Source organism: Necator americanus, chromosome II (assembly GCF_031761385.1).
Source record: "Necator americanus strain Aroian chromosome II, whole genome shotgun sequence".
NCBI lineage: Eukaryota > Metazoa > Nematoda > Chromadorea > Rhabditida > Ancylostomatidae > Necator > Necator americanus.
In genome coordinates, this window is record NC_087372.1 from 13,650,627 (window position 1) to 13,670,486 (window position 19,860).

The window sequence follows — 19,860 nt, forward strand, 5'->3', positions numbered from 1 at the left end:
CGGCGTTAGCCGGATATAATAACGAGCTTATTCTGTGACGCGTGTGTGTCAGTCACGAAATTCGAGAAGTGGGGTGCGACGGGTCCACCGGCGTCAGATTGGTATGTTGGCGCCAGATATCTATAAAAAGGGATGCAACAAGTCCCACGGCGTCGAATTCCTATGTTGTTGTGTAGAAGCATCGCGCAGTGACGTGTGCATGTCGCAAAAGGTAAATGGGACGTTCCAAACGTTTCATAGTCGTATCCACTTTCCGCGTTCCTTTCCACATCTACGACTTCTCCGTTATTCGGAAAGTGGAAACACGAATGCTAACTGCTGCTTATATAGCAGCCAACTGCTTACATGATCTGATGTGGAACGCTATCCTTATCAGTACGATGATGTCATTCACTTCATTTTATGTGAAGCATCATTCTCTGATAACTGTTGGGGGAAACAAGAGTAAAACCTATACTTTGAGTAATGATTCCAGTCGTGTCTATATTACATTGGTATCGAAGGAGTGTTTAAAGGTGAAGTTTGAATGTTCTCCAGACGTAGAACTGAGGCGTTTACAAAGAATACTATGAAATCTTTAGCCTAAATTTCCTTTAAGAAAAAGAAGAAAACGTTGTTAGAAAAACACAACTCTAATTTCACAGAAAATGTCACTATTATTAATTTATTTCCATTAATCAGTGACGACGAGCAGAGCGAACACCACAGAATGTCTGAAGTCCGGCTTTAGCCGCACTTCAGACTGGTATCTAATAATGGAGATAAAATGTGTGTGAAGGAATACCCATAATCTTTTCATTGGCCTACCGAATGCTTCCATGTTAGCTCAACCGGCTTTCCTGTGGCCATGTCGATGAGATTTTTTGTAGAAATGTACAATATTTTCGAATCTATATTGTAGTTTGAAGATTCCGTGTCAATTTTTACCTTAATGACCAATTACGCGTTTGTTTGCCAACAAAGTTCGTAAATCAAATTATCTAGTTTACAGTGCTTAAAAACTACTTACCTTTTCGCCGTTCAGCGAGAAACTATCGAAATCGGGGTTATGTCTGTAGTTGAATATTTCCAGTGTATCAAGGTAAGGAATTCTCAGTTCCTGGAAGCCGGAGTACACAAACAATTTTCAGCCAACTGACATTAGTACTTGAAAATGATGTTCACGCTAACACGTGATCATGAAACCATCTCAATTTCAGCATTTTCTAATGATTTTTCGAGGGTTTTCAAAAAGCAAAACCTGGAGCTCCTAGAAATGATCTAAGAAAACAAAATGGCAATTTTTCGAAGATTTAAATGAAAATGAACACTAAAGAATAGAAGAATGAGAACATATACAAGAATTAACTTACAGCTTTTCTTCTCGTGTTTATTAGTAGAGATGCACTTTTCTCCGTAGAGGTATATTTGAATTCCCAGTGGTAATAATTGTGAGTCGAGAAAGACTCAACAATGCTGTCTCCGTCATCCCAATAAAGTAAACCATCTGCAGAGTCCTGAGGCCCTTCAAATTTGTTAGACAAGAAATAGTTAGAGCATTTCTGGAGCATTTTCTGTCGTCTACAAGCTCCTAGCTTCACATTATTATTGGGGAATGATCCACAAAAAATACAGAACAAGTACTACTACTTACTATTTTGAAATTCCTTTCTTTCACTCTCTTTAAATGCACATAGTGCTTTAGCTGAAAAATTTCCTGAGTTCTGATACACACGACATAATGAACTCTAAAAAAGCTTTATGATGGATAAGGCTAACATTCCTAAAAAGCAGCACAATTAACCGTTTTTGAGAGGAATTTAGGACGCTCTGTTTTCACATGAGAACTGGCCGTTGATTCTGAAGCTGATTCCGAAATGTTGACAAAGAATCATAATTTCCGAGAATAATTTGCACCTGCACTCAAATTTCTCCTCTGTTGAAAATAAAAAAGCAGCATTCTGACTACTTTTCAGGTCAATATTTGAGAAGATATTAGGCGTTATCTGATAGCGTGACAGAACACTGTCTTAAAAACAACTTAGCAACCCAAGCGCGCCTTTTGTACCAGCACCAGGCCCTCTCTGGAAACAATATCAAACATGCACCTTCATAATTCTGTAACGCCAAAATTGCAGATTTCATGCCTATCTTGAATGTTTTCTGTATTCTCTCATGCCTCTTCATGGCATTGAGTTATTTATAACTGCTCAGCTCCCGACTTTTTGCGAATAAAAACAACCGAAAAGGCGCCGCTCCAATTGTCTCTGCCTTATGGGTCTCTTCTTCATCTTGGAGTTTTATTAAAACTTGCAGAGAAAAGGATTATTGTTTAAGTTTTTTTCTTAGGTTGCCAAAAATCATGCAAATAAATTGCGACAAGTTAAGATTCATAGGATAATCGCAAGTATGTCTGAATTCCTATACAGCTTTCATTTTTATAACAAATAATTCCAGAACTCACTGAAATTATTTCCGGGAGCAATCAGTAGCTCGAAAGCGTTCTTTCGTGTATACTCCGTAGTCACGTTCGGTTTCTGACGAGGTAAGATGGAACCGCCTGAGTTCATGCTTCGGATGTTTCTATGTACGTTTTCATTAGAATTACTTACCTCTAACAAAAACAGGAATAAGAGATGTCCAGGGAGCTGGGAACGTCTGATGACCATGCCTAACTATGTGACCGTATTCGTGATCATACATTGAATACCAATCATCCTCTGGTAGGTATGCTTGTACTTTTGTTTCTCCCTAAATGATGTTCATCCTTGTTTCTTTGTTCCTTCAGCTAGGATTACTTTTTTCTTTCAGATAACCTGATGCACAACCGGCGCGATCATCATTGAGCTGCCCCATAGAAACTGGTAGCCCAGATCGTGCGTCCTTGAATCTTGCGGATACTCGTAGAATACTGGACGAATCACAGTTCCTCCATTCAACGAGGCGACAAAGAGCAGACTGAAAAAAGATTCAAGTTCCATCCAGAAAGTTTGTCTTCGTAACAGCAAACACCGGGTTACGGAATGGATTGTGGCCGTTATTTTTTTGCGAGCCTAAAAATTCACTAGAAAAATTTGCGGGATTTTGTATGGCATTACGCGGATCTTGTTTTTTGACTTTTTGACTTTCTTGATCTTCGTTTTCGTTTTTTTTCAGGTAATTGAAATGACCTGAAAAGTTTTAAATTGATTTCCTTGAGCTGTAGCCAAGATTGGTATTGATCGCGTTTATTTAACAACGGCTAACGTTTCGGCGTTATCGCCTTCGTCAGAGCCTGGAAAGTTCAAAGCCATTAGTGATTTATCCCCTCAAGCGCCTCATCACTCTACCAAAAGCATCCAAACGGTAGGCAAACTCAAACAGCAACCCATTGGCTAGTACTTACCTCATTAGCTAGACTTGTTAACTCAGCAGACCACTACGTACCACAACTACGAGTCACAAGGGTTTTTATATAGGGACCTAACGGCCCGCCCGTAGATCAAAACCAGCATAGGTCTTGATATAGGGATAACTCGTTTGTGATAGCAATACACTCATCCTTCTTGTTCATTTTTGGACTTTTGGCGGTTATCCAAAAGGCTTCTAGTGTTCTGCGTGCTGTGATCTCGGACTCGTAGGATAATATACGAACTAATAGCTCCACTTCGGAGTTAGAAGTGGAGGTAGAAATGACGTGAGGGTTGTGGATACACTCTGGTTTTAAAATCTCGATTAAGTACAAACAGCAGATGGTGGAGCTTGCTTCATTTTGTCTGTTTGACAATCCTCCACAATGAGCCGAAATATCAAGACCGATAGAATTGAAAAGTCAACACATGACACTCTTATAAAATTAGAAGTTCTCTATCTAATGGCGATTAACATTTTGCCAACACTTTTTGTTTCCGTGAACATTTTCAAGTTTGAGAAAAGACTTCGAAATGTTCTTCAATCCAACAATTGGTTTGTTCACGAGAAATTATACACCTTCGATAGAATAAAAAATTTCAGAATTCAAAACACACTTTCGATTTCCGTCACTGCCGGTAAATAACTTGAAATACTAAGTTTACTGCTTCACTATCTATTTTGAGCTTTTTCGAACCAATTGCCACAATATTTAAGTTTTCCGAATGGTGAACACTACCAAGAATTCACTCATTGTTAGATTTTAGGCAGTCATCGTTTCCAATGCGCTGAAAAATCGATTGAAAAAAAGTGGAAGTAATGAAAAGCAGGACACTGCTGATTTCTAACAGAGCTCCAAGGAATTTCCTTTAAATAAAAGATATGATATGTGTACAGTTAACAGGTGTTTGAAACCTCTATATAAATTTATGCCTCTTAACAAGAGAGCCGCTACAGTGTCTTAGATCGTTCGTTGTGGAAATGTAAGACGATGGCTTTGAATTGTCAAGATACTAATTAACCAATTAATTCTCGATACTAATGGCTAAAAACATTTTGCCAACACTTTTTGTGGTGGTGCACATTTTCAAGTTTGAGAAAAGACCTCGATTGTTCTTATCCACAATTGGTTTGTTCAGAGAAATTATACATTCGATGGGAGAATATAAAAATCTCAGAATTCAAACGTACACTTTCATTTCCGTAATTGCCGGTAAAAAACTTGAAGCACGTAAGTTTACTGCGGCACTATCTATTTTGGCTTTTTCGAACCATAACCACAAATTTCAGTCGATTGACTCCTTGTATTGAAAATAGTACGTTTCCAATGCGCTAAAAAGTCGCCTGAAAAAAAGCCGTAGTCTTGAAAACCGGAACCTGCCGTTTTTACTACCAGGCAATTTTTTATGGAAGAATATGTGGACAGGAATCATTCCCCCTCTCCATAAATTTGTCTTTTCCCAAGGGTCGCTGCAGTATCCTGATTGATGCTGCCCTTGTTGTCGATACTAATCACCTCAGATTCCTGGAGCCGTTAAGCAGCGAATCTTAGAGATCGTTAAATGCAGTATCACAAGATCCACGTAGTACGGAAACCTGATTAAAAACGTAGAATTCGAGTTGTAGATTACAGAAAAGAGTGTGGCCCCGCTCAATTCACCTTAGTGGTCCTAAAAAACAGCGTAGTAACCGTTTTAGTTACTAAGGTTTAGAGTTAAGAACGTACACCCTTGGACCCGCTCCGATCCCTTCAGCAGTCTATTTATTAGCTTGAAAAGGCTTCTGTAGCGGTCAGCGGTCAAGTATTAATGAGGAGACTTCATTAATACTTGACCGCTCGCTCGTGGACGCAGCACGTGCTCAAGGGTGGCGCGCTGCAACTAATTTCGTAGGAAGAAATGTCGTCTGGCATGCCGTCTTTACGACGATCAGAGAAAGACGTTTCACGCCCGCTACAACAGAAATTGTGTTCTTTTAACAAATTGCGTTTCCTTACCATTAATGCGCTGCCTTCGAGACCCTACAATGAACGATCGCTACAGCAGGCACCGGCTGCCTTTAGCCGATTAATATTAATGATTCCCAAGTTCAATTATCTCTGATGATCAATTATCTCTGATCAATTATCTCCTGTATTCATGTAACTTCGAAAGTGAAGTTATAGTAGCAGCGAATGTATGGAATGCAGCCAATTGCTCTCAGTCCACATCATCATTAAAATCACCGATTATCTTCGTGGGAAAAGTTTCTGATAGCGAAAAATGGAAGAAAATGCATTCCTCTAGCTCGGAGCGGAGATACAGAATCAGGAGACCTGAGTAATGCAGACCAACGATGAAAGAGTGTCCATGAAAACTATCTCAGTACTCTCTTTTGCCAGTGACTAAGGAGAGACGGTGAAGGAAAGCGGATGAGAAGCAGCACCAATGCATCCTATTCTAATTGAAAGGATGAGATTCTAGTTTGGAAGCTTATGCAGGCTGGAAACTATCAAAATTTGTATTCGGCCATTTTTAACTTCTCCAACATCTCATCAACACATTTCGTGTATTTGATGTTACCCTAACAGAGTTTTCAAGATTTTCCGCTATCTTTTCTTTGACGGAGAAGAATATTTACGGCTAGCATTAAGTATAATGATTCAATGTAATGTAATACAGGGATTGCTTTTACCTTCCACTGAAAACGGCTAATTAATTTGGTGAGTCCCATTTTCTGAGTTTAGGAAGGGAAGTCTTCTCTCCGTTTCTCCGGAGAAGGTGCTCAGAATGTCAATTGAATAATTATGACTCACCTGAAAACGTACGGCAAGTACTTATAACGGAAGAGATTGGCTTTCTTGGCGGCAGCAGCAACGGACGACCACTGAGCTGGATCTTGGGGTGCTTGGTTGATTGCGTTGTGATTCCTAAATATTTGCGTTAGAAGCCACAAATGGATTATGAAATACAGCTTAAGGAACAAAAGGCAAAAGGCAAAAGGCAAAAAGAGAAATCCTTCATCCTGGCTACGAAAGGAACATTCGATGAACTGCACTAAGCCATTCAATAAGGTCAGAACTTGAGTAGGCAGGACAATAATTAAAAGGAAGAACTTAGACCTATGGAAAGAAACCTTAACGATTGACTACTTTTACATATTTTTCCATCCACCACACCTGAGTCTGCTCTTACCTGGGAACGGTGAATCCGGCTATTTAATAACGCGCTTAGTTCGAGTATATATTTACGTAAATATACATATCCTAAGGATATATATATCCTTGGGACTGATATATATATATATATATATATATATATATATCCTTGGGACTATGTACAACACCGATTCCACAAAGCTGTGAAGGTGACTAGTCCTTCGACTATGCTGTTGGAAGATTTTGTTCAGAGCACTAAAAAGTCATGGAATTCTTGCATTCTCTTTCAAAATATTTTCTTGTGAAGCCCTTCTAAAGTGTTCTTTTTCCCTTTCCTAACGAGCACTCTTTTCTTGTAGGATCCAAAACGCGGAGAAATTGTGAGTTATCGTTCTTTTCTTGGGACTACCTTTCATGACGACTTTTCCCCGTCAGTTTTACTGATGTATCGTATTTAGAAATAACAACTACATTTTTGTTTGGTTGTGTAGAAAGCATGTGTTCAGCTTCAAGAGCTTAACTTAGACACGATCCAAAAGCTAAGAGATGTTTATTATACGTTTGATCTCGGCATTAGATTGGATCTTTGCGTTCCTTCTTCATCAATGTATTCATCCTTTTCAGCATTTGTACACAAAGTTCCATTTGTTTAGTAATTTGTTGAATGTTGAATATGTTTACTATCTCTCCTCTCTCTCTTCCCGAAAGTGTGTATTTTCTCGGAGAAAATCACAAAGTTTCCAGCGCTCCGCTCCCTGTGTTCATGTTGTTGTGGAAAGAACTGCGCAAACTAAATGCACAACAAACTCCGATCCTCTAATTTTTTACGTCGTGTTTAAGTTGAACATCTAAATATCACCACATGTTTTCGCTAAACTGTAGTGAGGTCGGACGGGTCCTATGGCGTAAGTTACATGTGTTGGTGCCAAATACCAGTGAGATGGGTCCCACGACATGGAATTAATGTGGAAGAGCCAGAAAACAGAAAGATGGGATGGAACGAGTCGGAAAACGCCAGTAGGAATGTTGGCGCAGGAAAGCAGTGTGGTGTGTCCCGCGGCCCCTGGTGAATACGTCAGCGCTAAAACTAGAGTACATCAGTTGAGCGTGTTGGCATCAAGAGACAATGAAACGGGTCCTACGATGTCGTGGTGGACTTGCGGCGCCAGAATACGTCAAAATGAAGTGAGAGGTTGCTTGAGTGGCGTTTCAGTCAAAGGAACTCTCCATATGTTCACTCCTCTCCATATGTTCGCTCCTCTGTACGTTACCCTCGTGATTCTTGTCAGATGTTTTCGTCAGAAAGATACACGTGCATGCAGATTTTCATTTTAGTAGTAGTTTACGTGATCTGACGTAGGATTATTTCCATGAGAATGATGATGTTGATGTCATTTCATCTTAGCATTCTATGTTAATTCTTAGATAAGAAGGAAAGGAAAGCTCCGATACTGTAGCAAAGTAAAGGAATATAAATGCAATATATTCTAAAAACTTGGTAATGAACTTATTGAATCTTTAATAAGAAAAAATGCACAATCTTTCAACAATGCTTATACTTCTGAAAACCATTGTTGGTAACAAAATACGTCTAATTCTGGAGTAACTTACAAAGAGTGCTCCTGCTTTAAATTTTCATTGAACACTGGAGGTGAGCAAAAGGATCATCACAACTAGTCTGAAAATCTGGCGCTAGCCCTACATGGAAGACTGACCCTTATATAGGAGATATAGTAACTGAGTGATGCCAAGAATTGTACTGGAAGGAACTGACCTCATGAACGTATGAAAAGCACCCATTTGATGCCATCTCAGACACAACTCTTCGTTTGTTTCGCGGTTAAATCCACAAATATCCGAGCCAATGTAACTAAATCAATCAATCGATCACTCAATCAATGAATCATTTTTCTAAATAATGTTCATAAACACACTGTCGGGCAAAGTTTTAAAATCGTGGTTCACTCACGGTATCCCGAATAAATTAAATTCTTGAGCTCCGATAACAGCCGACTGAAGATCTTCCCACGTTGCGCTGTTGTCCCCAAGCCAGTGTCCAGCATAGCGTCCAGTAGAAGCGAACGTGGATCTAAAGAACAGTAGGTCTCCAACTTGTTTTTTTTTTTATTTTTTCCATTCTGCTTCATTTCAATGTAACTGATGCGTCATTCAATGCTACCGGTCAAGCTGCTCCCTTATGTTATTCCCTTATTCACTCTAGCCAACCTTTCTACAAAGATAGTAGAAAGGTTAGCTAGAGTGAATAAGGGAATAACATGCAATATATAATGTTAGATCACTCAAAATGAAATGGTTTTGTTAACATATTAATTTAATTTTAAAAGGTGATGTGAAGAAAGTTGTGTAGTAGCGACAATTTATCTGAGAGTAAACATTTTGTTGTCATAGTTGAAGTGCATGCGAATCATATAGCCAGAACTTCTTCCCGGTTTTTGGCAGAAGTTATTACTCTTAGAAAATTCTAATTGACATTTTTCATTCTCTTATTCCGCTTGTTGCTTGGTTGCTTTATGAACTTTATTGTATCTAAGCAGAGAGCACTGGACACAAAATCTAGTATTGCTTCGTTCACCAGTGCTTGATTTCCCTTTTCATATTTTAATCTATAAAGAATCAAAGACTTTTGTGAAAGGTTGAACATGAGCAAAAAAAGTTGTGCAAAAAGTTTAATTTTACGGTGAAGTTTCAGGACTTTTGAAACCTCCGCCTCAAAGGTAAGAGACGTCCTAGAGATTTTTTTCACAGAAAAGGCTTTTCAATGGAATGTACGCTGAATAACTAGATTCTTCAAAAACTCAAGAACAAATTTCGAAGAACAGAACTCATCAGTCATCTCTTTGGTAGATGAGGGTAGTTAGAATTATGCCGATACGTAGCAACAGGAAAGGAAGAGCTTGATGAGATTTGAAAACGCCGCCGAACTTCCTTAGGCCTGTGGTAACGGCAAGAAGGTCGAAACACCAGGTCATCAATGAGCATCTTGCGGGGCTTTCTCGCCCGGCAAAGCGAAACAGCATACGGTTCAATAAACAGCGTTGTTTGATTTATTTTGATATCAATCTAAAGAAGAACGACCTTGACACTACGAGTCCTCTCTTGTTCGTTGCTTTATATTGTGCTTGCTGTGTTGTTTTTGCTTCGAAGAATCCATAAAGGCTTTTCACATTGTAGTGACGTTGAGTTCCTCCCGCCTGTACTGCTAACATACACAGTGTTTGTGACGCCAAATAAGCATCCTGAAATTCACTCGTCAAGATATGCTTCCGATATGTGGTTTTTCATTGATTTTCCGGCGCTATCGCCTTCGTCAGAGCCTGGAAAGCCATTAGTGATTTATCCTCTCAAGCGCCTCATCATTTTACACAAAGCATTCAAACGGAGTTAGGGTCTCTTAGGGTTCAATCCTAATAGAAGTCGGGTTTTTTTCGTTTCTTGGTAAGGAGTTCAATGTCAACACTTCTTATCCAACAATGATGAATGTCAAATGTATCGTTCACTGTGCAGGATGTCTTCGATACGATATTTAATACCGCCGCTTATACGACACGTTACTTGCGGTGGCTCTGCTTTAAATGCAATCAAGGATGTGAGTATTTGTTTTCGGGCACCTACCAGCCATTTAAAGGCATCACCCCACGAATCTGAGGTGGCACGGATTTTAAATATTATTCCGGTATTCGCATACGGGATCTTAGATTAAGGAGAGGGGAGCGATTCTTCATGTCATTCTTCATGTCTTTTCTTCTTCGTTATTTTATTTTACCATTATTATATATTACATATATTAATGGTGTCATTGGAACCAACAGCACACTCCACATTGTGACGAAACCACTTTCTTGCTTACCTGTCCGAAAACCCAAACCGAGTGGGTTTTGTAAGGAGGCATATCCCATTCTGCATCTTTCCCACCATCCTTCATCGGACATTTTAAAGGTTCGATATTGGGATGATCAGGATTGTCAAAGTACCATGGCTTCTCAATGTTGGTACCAAAGTTTGCTGGTTCATTCATATCAATCCATATGCCATCAAATGGAACCTATAAATGCGTGATCATTAAAATGGTCAGCTTGGCCATTTTTGAATACCTTCTTGAGCTATAGGCCACCCGATTTGTGACTTTTCACATATAAGAGTAGAGGAAAAAAGATCAAACAAGATCTTCGTGGGAATAGCACTGGATCACTGCTTATCACTTCGAACTTCTCATATTCGATTCGCAGAAGTTACTGGTTTTGAAATGGTTGCTAATTATTTGCGATCCATAGTGTTATAGAACCACAACTGTTATTCTTGAAAAGAGGGAAATGGCAATTTTAAAATCGAGCTGTAACCATTGCATTTTTTTGAGTAAGCAGTAAGACTTTCTTTATTACTGACACAGAAATCTAAACATTTGGATGTGTGATTGACTATTGAAATTTTCAAAACTTTTTTCCTTGCTTTGTAAGTGATATGTACGAAGTGCAGCGATTAGGATAATATAGCTAAATTTTAGAAGCCTAGAGCCACACTAAAATTGGCGAGCACAGTAACTGAATCCAAACAGAATAAAAAGAGTGGAGACAATGCAATATATGATGTTTAACTTCACTAAGTATACAAAGTCGAGAACAGACATTATCAAGGGACTTCTGATACTTTAAAGGCAGCACACCACGAATGACGTGGCGAAAGAATCCGAGCGAAAATCTAGAGTTAAGGTTGCAGATTCCGGGATCGCGAGTAGTTCCGCCCATCGCTCCCTGGTCGTCGTTAGAAACGGCGCAGAATACAACGTTTTTGAAGACGATTTCAGTTGGAACGCGCCGCCCAATGCACGAGCGGCATACAAGTGCGAGCGGTCGAAGATCAATTATGTCTTCTCACCAGCCTCTTCAAGTAAAACCAATGAATAGGCTGCTAACGGGGACGTACCGGAACGTATGCATAGAGGAGTGCCGTAACGTACCTCATACGACGATCAGGGAGAGATGAGTGGACCCATCCCTGATCCCGCGATCTACATCTCCATTTCTAGCTTTTTCACAGATTCCCTCATCACGTTAGATTCGTGGTATGCTGTATTTAAGGTGCCTTTTCTCAATTTAGATTACAAGCAACAAATCTTGACTAAAGTTCTCTGCAATTGCGATACAGTCTTTACTCAATAGTTTCGTTTCGGAGTCGTTTGTATCGATCATTGCTGGTATTGTTACAGTTTACTGAGATGTGAACTAGAGCGCGTAGAAAAAAAGTAATATCATTATGTGTGGACGTATATTGATAAATGCTACAAGTCGTACAGAAGGGATCGAGAACCAAGGCTAATTCTCGCGCCCGACTAATGCAGCACTGTCGGGCCTAGGATTGAAGAGGAAATAAATGGTCTGAACCTCCTGATCCAGAAGACCAGTAGGGACACGTCGACTACACATTCGCTCTACTATGATAAAAAAAAGAAAGCCGTCTGAAATTACATCTCTTGTTTTCAAAAATTCCGAACATTTCGGCTTTTTAGCCGCACCGTGAAGATAAATCATTTGACGTTCCAAGAAGATAACGACTCTAGAGGCGAGATACCTTGCTCTACAAGGAATCAGTTGCTAACTTAAAACAGCCCTCACTATTGAGTTGGCAAGTAAAAATTTGTATTCTTATAAAATGTATTCGAAAAGCAAATTATTGTCGAAGGCAGCATACGACGAATCTGACGTTGTGGGAAAGGCTAGAGAGGGAGCTGCAGATTGGGGGATCAGGGGTGGTTCCGCTCATCTCTCTCTCTCTCTGATTGTCGTAAGATACGGCTTGGAATATGACGTTTTTCAAGACGATTTTAGTTGCATTGTTGCAAGTTGCATTTCGTGCGCGCTCCGCAGCAAGCGTAATCGGTCGAAGATCAGTGATGCCTTTTTACCAACCTATTCAATAACGTACCTAACGTAACCGAGGTGACCTCCCGCCGTTTCTTACGAAGATCATGGAGATGTGAACCTACAGAGCGGAATCTACAACTTTAACTCCATATTTTCCCGCGGATTTCACGTCTGATGAGTGGTCTGCTGCCTTTAAAGGCATCACCCCACGAATCTGGGGTGGTACAGGTTTCAGGCGGGTGATGCCTATACGGGGTCGCAGATGGTGGTGGAGAGGTTGATTCCGTTCATCTCTCCCTGTATCAGTGTAAACGGAACGCTGTTTCTTACGATGGCTTCTGTTGCAATGCACAACCATTGCGCCCACCGCCGCCTGCTATTCGTCCGAATTGGTTTTCGACGAACCGCAGGCGGGAGGGCGCGAGGGTGAGGCGCTGCAATAGAAGACGTTCTAAGAAACAGCGTTCTAGGGTCGTCTGTTTACACTGATACAAGGAGAAAAGGACGGAATCACCCTCTTTGTCACACCCTACGACCTCTTTTGGGTATTACCCGCCTGAAACCCATGCCACCCCCTCATCATTTATACCTTAAAGTAATCTTTTGATGCTTCATTCCAGCTGATAGTTAAGCAGCTTTGGTTTAAAGTTGACGGTTTGAACAAAAAAAAATCAAACTTATCATAATCATCAATCGACAATATCTTAATAACAAACATAGTTATAAAAAAGTATAGCTGAGAGCTCGATGAGAAAATACGGTTGTTCCGCTGGGTACTAGAAGGATATCGTGTATCTAACCTCATGAGCAAACTCGAGATCACTCGACTCACTAGTAACGACTGTTTCAATTTTATGACTAATCCCGTGTATTGCAGCGTATCTCGCTTCTATGTTCCTTGTTATTTTTCCGTAATGTCGATTGATGTATCCACGCAGTGCGGAAGAGTCAAAATTCCCAAAGATTTTCAAATAAAAGGATATGATTTGGTAAGTGGCAGTTCTTCTTTTTTTATAGTATAACGAATGTGTAGTCAAAATTTTCTCGAAATTGTTTCAAACCAACTACCACCTTTAGACCAGTTATTTTCTTTTAATCCTGGCAAAGCAGCGTGAGGTAGCGAGAGACAATTAGCACTACGACAAACGAGCCCATCTGTATGTATATCAAGAATTGTGACTCGTGTCAACAAATCACCGTGAAATTTAAGCGGAACTGACCAGCTTATGGAATCTGACGAACTCTTCAATCCACCACTTCGCAGTGTTGTTGGTCGGATCGAGAAAATCGGGGAATGCAACATGACGATCCGGCCACACAACACCTAACATAATTTTCGTGTTGCTTACTAGTGGATAACGGTCCTAAAGTAGTAATATTAACGTCTAGTCGAGCAATAATTCTTCAACGATAAACATAAGTGATGAGATAAATCTAAACAGAATAATTCCACCTGAATGGAGCGCATCACTTGGTCTTCACGTTCCCATTCTATGAAATTGGCCTTCTAATGAAAAAGCGGTTAATTTCGTTCACGTAATTGTATTGGTATGATACGGCTTAAAATCTTTACCGCATCCATTCCCCTATTGAACGTGTCGTAATCGACCTGAATGGCTGGATCGAACATAAGGATGGTCCTCATTCCGCGGCTGTGAAGGTCTTCAACATACGATCCCAATTTAGACCATTTCTACAGAAAGGAGTACATTTGAAAGCTTGTTTAATCTAAAGATCACATCCGTTAGTTTTCATCCAAACCTCTCCCACTGTGAAGTCTTTGTATCTATCCATATAGTCGATGTCTGCCACAGAAGTATCAAGTGGAATTCCAGCTTTGACATTTCTTTCAATTTTTTCTATCATTTCGTCAAGATCCTTGTAGCCATAGCGAGAAATCTGAGAAAATATTCTGAGAATTTTCCTTGTTCTGTGTTGTGACATACGTATTCATAGTTTGGAACTACAAAGCCTCTAGAAATACCTGAAATCCCAGGGCCCAGTAAGCGGGCAGGAAAGGCGTGCCTATAAGAGCCAGGTATTGCTGCGTTACTTCTTCAGGAGTAGGGCCTGGGAAAAAGTACAAGTCGAGGTTGCCTCCTATCGTACGATATATTAGCGCTGGTCCTGGTGTAGTAGTTACCTCCTGGAAAACGTAACTGAACAGAGTAGGCTTTGACAACACAATTTTTTAAATGCAGGGACAATGGTGGAATCTACTATCCTCTGCACCGAAACATTAAAAATCATGAATTCGTTCTGGTTGCTGGAAAATCAAACTCTGATGGCTTTGGTTCCAGCTCAACACAGTTTTGACGGTAATTTCAGCTTGGGAGGTTTAATTATTAACGTTAACATTCTTTTCGATGAAAATCAACCGTGACTTCCAGGCTGCAATGATCCCGCCCAGTGCAGGAAACATTTTGAAAGAAGACTTCTCGTGGCAACTTTGCTTTTACGGCTATTTTTCAATTGGGAGTTATTGGCCACTTCAATGATGGAAACTTTCCTATGTTTGTCTCAACGTCTTTGAAGCGGTGCATCTTGAAAAAATCAAGGAGTTCATTGCGCTTATCTTCAAGATTCTTGTTTGACTAAACGTTGGGAACTTGTCTATTGACCAGTCGATAACCTCTTGAGCCACCTTTTTAACCTGGTGCCATCATTCTTTCGAATCGGTTTCTAACGATTCTATGTACCCTTCGAGTGTCGACAGCGCCACGGGGCGGGCCGATTTTGCTTGACATCAACGTTTCCATAATCGATCCACTGTGTAATAATCTTTTGGACGGTTCAATGTTGAATCTTGAGTCGAGCCGAAATCGCTGTTCATTCACCTCTTCATTCGGCTTGCTGCCAAGCAAGCGATCGCTTTTCGGTTAGGATCCTTAATAGTGAATGGCCAAGGAGCTATTTTTCGTTGTGACCCCAATTTTAGCGACCTTTTTCTTCTTAACCGCTATTTTTTTACCTCTAGTTCCACTCATTCTTATCCACTCTCCTCACACACTTCCTTTCTTAATATTTACCCGGATTCCCGCAGAAATATATTCAGAAACTGCAAGAGATCGCAATTGGTATTGTTACTAAAACCAGAGAAGTTAACATTTTCTTACTACGATGATTTTAAACAAGATTCTATCTATCGTGGATAGCGGATGATTTAGGCACACGATATTTGGGCATTTCGAAGCTTGTCCAACTCTGATGTGCGTATACTTCACTTCATTTTATGCGTAAAGTAATAACTAGTAAGTGCTTCACTAATATGATTGCCACGAAAAAAGTAGAACTTTCACCTGTGCATTGCTATTCAGAATGAACACACCATGGGCCTTCCCATCTCTTTCCAGCATCATGTAAAAAGGGTGGACACCTTAAAAAATGGAGGAAATAGATTTCAAATATTAGAATTGTAACAACTGTGTACATCAGGAACAACTCGAACATACCATAAAGATTTTTCGTATCGAGACGATCTGAATTTGGCCACTCGTCTCTAGCAAACATAGCCCAGGTCGTGTAACGTGTAAAATTATGCTAAAAAGTTTCTAGGAGAGTATCGGCAAGAGAAAAAGATGCAATATTCTACGGAAACTTTATAAGTATTCAAACCTTAAGTGTGGGGTGAACATTTTCTCCCCATCCATACATGATATCAGATGGCAAATAGGAGGCGATCTGGAGAAACTTGTCCGAGAAAATTAAGCCTCCTGAAGCATTCACACTAGTAATAAAATAAAAACAATTTTATCCAGGGAAATGTTTGCACAAACCAAGAGACGTGTCAAACAATGTTGTTCCAGTTGATTTTCTTATTACCTTGAAGGAGAACATATTGCCGTCACTCACTGTGTTGAGCTGTAAAGTGGTAACTTTTCTAACACTTCGTTGCACTTTCGTTGAACGTCTAATGCTACCAAAACATCGTACAAAGTATGTGATGAAAGAATTTCAGCATAGATGGACACGCTTAATTCTCTCTTCGAAACGTTCGACGTATACCCGAGTTTTATCTTTATTTTCGAACGGGTTCCGCTATTTTTTGGCACCTTTTCATTTTGCGTTCCTAGAACGTTTAGTTGGTAAGCAATATGGATTTTTTTTATTTCCTTTCTACTTTTCTCAGTGTCCTGAAGATTATGTATTGCATAAGGCTCAACTGACCCTTAGTGTTTCGTCAGAAACGGAGAGACGGCGAGGAAGATCTAGCGGAGGTTCGTACCTAAAAATATTCTACTTCTAAGAGAACTAAAGCATCAGGCTCATTATTTATATCCAACCAATGAAATATAAATCTTGTTTGAATAAAAAGTGCAGATGCAGTAAAATTTTACAAAGAAAAGCCACAGGTCATATCTCACTTCTCAGACCTGTGTATCGACCTCTCCGCGACGAAATGTAATGAAGGTGACGGTGTATTATAATTTGTACTTACCGCTCCGGTGCATACAGCATCACATTCAAAGTTTTTCCGATTGTGCTTGCCTTGAAGAAGATTTCCGGAATGTCAGGACCCCATGGATTTCTAGGTCCATTATTCTTTCTAAGTTTCGTAACCTAAACCCGGCTTCAATTTTAAGTATCATCGATCGAATCAAGAAATACGAAGATATAAAAAGACTGCAGGTAATAGAAGCTATATTCTCACCGAGTCTTTTATCGACACGTATTTGTAACCAATTCCTTTTTTCATGTAACACCATGGTATTCCAGGCTGTAACAGAGGAATGTATGACAATGCAGCGGTAGTAGTGAAGAGAAACTCGTGAAACGAATTTAATCATATTTTACAAAATAGCAAAATGAATACAATACTGTTTTATCTCTGCCAAAAGTACAAGCTGTCTAAGCACTGAACTAATGCATAGTGCAGTTTTTGCTGCTTTATTATGACACAGTTTTTTCTAGAGACATTTCAATACCAAAAAATATCAGATACAGTATAACTGCTTACTATCGAGTCCTTTGATTCCTGCCAGATGCAATCCCTAGCTTCACATTTCTCCTTGTTTGCAGAAGGTTCTGGATGGCAATCCATTCGAACGTCATCGGCCCAGACAACAGTGAACAAAAGGAAACAAACCAGAGTGGGTCGCATCCCTATAAATATTGTCTTATTGTTTCTTTTCTTTCTTCTTATAGTTGTAGAAAGAGAAACGCTAAACGGATCTGACCGATCATAGTGACATGGAGGACACGACACTTCCAGAGAGCGTATTATAAGTCTGTGAAGAGTACATACTTCTAAACTATCAATGAAAAGTGCGCCAGCAATGCCAGCAGTTGCCAAATAAACATCCATGAGTTGCAGGGTAGAAGTGTTGCAAAAAATCACAGAAAAAAAACGACTACTTTATTCAATAACGTCACAAAATGAGTTAACTACATACTGTATTAGAATTTCCGATGCCACAGGTGACGTTTTTGAGTCCGAAGATGGCTCGCGGATAAAATAAGATAGAACAAACAGTAATCATATAGCAAGATAAAATTGTTTTATTTAATCAGCGTGATTTTTTTTGTCATATTTTAAAGTCAGAAGAACTTACTTGGAGATTTCCTTCTTATCGCTGTGGTTAGGGACTTTCCTCTGTATATCTTTGAATCAAAATGCAGTATTTGGTAAATGAGAGTGATAGCAATGTCAAGGACAAGCATAACTGAAGTCCACAGCTGCATTGGACAAAAACAGGAGATTTAAAGTATTGTCTTCCAGGGTTCCAGAAAAACCAACATACGCCTTTTATCTTAGTGTTTCGTTACTTATTATTCCTGTTTCTGCCAGAAATGAAAGGTTTCGGTGCTTCTGAAAAGCAGAAGTTGCGCTTTTGTCACTTAGGGCACAGGGCAGAGACATACTTTGCATGGAATAACTGCGGGCTCAACTTTTATCAACACTAGAATCAATCACGACTGACAAGGTGGAAATCACTCTGAACTCATTTTGAAAACAAAGCTTTAATGCATTGTGTGTTTTTCAACTTCTAATAAGTTTTCGCTCTAATGTGAAATTAATATCCATTTGTGAGCTATAACCACTGCTTAAAATTGAAGGTAAAATTATTTGAAGGTTCACCTAAACTATGAATCACTCCTATGAATCGTCGACTGTCACCGTCAACTTAGTATCTTTTCGTGAACTGTGTGTTGAAGTAGAACCTGTTACAGCATTTTTTTTTCTAAGAAGAAAAATTCCTGAGAAACAGCTTTTGTGCTGCGGAGATAGCGATTGAATATTGTGGACGGAGATAGGGATAGAATATAGTGGATTTGTGAATTTCCTCTCTCCATTCCATGTATTAGAGCGAAGAACTCTGAAATTTAGAATGTCTCTTTAGATCCTACCTTGGGTAATGTTTTATAGTCTGCGTTTTATAGTCTTTATCTTGTATGACGTTCTTTGCTGCGGTTTATCCTGAATTATCTCAAAAAAAAATTAAAAGTTGAGTTTTTAAAAACAAATGTTCTAAAACAATGATTTGATTTGTGAAACTTCATAATTATTTTTGATTCGACAACTAACTATAGCTATGCAAAGAACATGTTGCTTTGAAAGAAAAAATTGAACTCGCGATTCTAAAGCTTTCTATTTCAAGGCGTAAGAAATTCTATAATGAACATTTCCGTACGGTTGGTTGAAATACGATTTTTTTAACGATTGCGTGTTCTGATCCTGAACACGTGTCATGTGCTGTAATTTTGGTCGGGCTCGCGTACACAACATGGATTACACTATCACTATGTACATATTGTATATGTATGTATGTCCTAGTGGGATCATCATGTGTGGGGACTTTTTGCATCGATTTTCGGAAGAAATTTTCTTGGAGTCTGCACAGACAAAAGGGATGAATTACAATTTCGAGATATGTATTGAAGGATTTAACTTTTTTCGTGAAGGTGCTAGTTGAACATCTAGGAGGAGAATTAGAAACAATGGCGACAACGTTTTTTTTCTGCATTAAAGGGTAAGTTAGAGTTATTTCAGTTATTGTTTGATGGATATTGATAAAAATGCGAGAATAAAAGTGAGAGGTCATACATTCTAAACTAGTTTACGAAAACTTTCGAAAAATGATGCAGATTGACTTCAAGTTTTGGAAAGTTATTATTTTTTTTTAAATAATGAATGTTATGTAATGATAAGAACCTTCACATTTTCTCTGGAAAATTGATATGAATCCAAACGAATATTATTCTTTCTTTTGTTCGGCTTGTTGTGCTATTACCCTGCATACACTGAGCACTCAGAAGTCTCCATGTTTTTAGAATTGCGGTATATTGCCCTTCTGGAATCCATTTCAAAGATGTTCTTCTGAAATGGTAAAAAACCAAAATGTTAGAAAAACACAATGTTTCTATTGTTTCGGTACACGTTATTGTTGCTGTCAAATGTTTGATATGCAAAATAAACCACGCACCACCTATGAACAACAAAATTTTTGTTGTGCATAGGTGGTGCGAGTCTGATTG

The 19,860-nt window shown here is 39.3% G+C and overlaps 1 protein-coding gene across 2 annotated transcripts in view; it reads right to left on the reverse strand.

Annotated features, from left to right (window-relative positions):
• RB195_017734 (uncharacterized protein) overlaps positions 1-19,860 on the reverse strand; it is a gene marked incomplete at both ends in the record, with an annotated part of 46,605 nt that overhangs the window by 4,189 nt on the left and 22,556 nt on the right. Inside the window, 25 exons of one of the 2 annotated variants that reach the window (XM_064184855.1) lie at positions 808-927; positions 1,010-1,099; positions 1,353-1,504; positions 2,444-2,539; positions 2,592-2,730; positions 2,796-2,937; positions 6,164-6,277; positions 8,280-8,375; positions 8,475-8,594; positions 9,602-9,762; positions 10,374-10,568; positions 13,605-13,748; positions 13,838-13,891; positions 13,958-14,077; positions 14,146-14,283; positions 14,369-14,530; positions 15,684-15,760; positions 15,837-15,924; positions 16,000-16,097; positions 16,161-16,245; positions 16,552-16,609; positions 16,823-16,944; positions 17,036-17,101; positions 17,342-17,487; positions 17,562-17,568. In XM_064184855.1, the coding sequence (XP_064040736.1) occupies positions 808-927; positions 1,010-1,099; positions 1,353-1,504; positions 2,444-2,539; positions 2,592-2,730; positions 2,796-2,937; positions 6,164-6,277; positions 8,280-8,375; positions 8,475-8,594; positions 9,602-9,762; positions 10,374-10,568; positions 13,605-13,748; positions 13,838-13,891; positions 13,958-14,077; positions 14,146-14,283; positions 14,369-14,530; positions 15,684-15,760; positions 15,837-15,924; positions 16,000-16,097; positions 16,161-16,245; positions 16,552-16,609; positions 16,823-16,944; positions 17,036-17,101; positions 17,342-17,487; positions 17,562-17,568 (2,790 nt within the window). Of the gene's footprint in view, positions 1-807; positions 928-1,009; positions 1,100-1,352; positions 1,505-2,443; positions 2,540-2,591; positions 2,731-2,795; positions 2,938-6,163; positions 6,278-8,279; positions 8,376-8,474; positions 8,595-9,601; positions 9,763-10,373; positions 10,569-13,604; positions 13,749-13,837; positions 13,892-13,957; positions 14,078-14,145; positions 14,284-14,368; positions 14,531-15,683; positions 15,761-15,836; positions 15,925-15,999; positions 16,098-16,160; positions 16,246-16,551; positions 16,610-16,822; positions 16,945-17,035; positions 17,102-17,341; positions 17,488-17,561; positions 17,569-19,860 lie in introns of those variants that run through there. The other variant, XM_064184854.1, reaches the window with a different exon arrangement.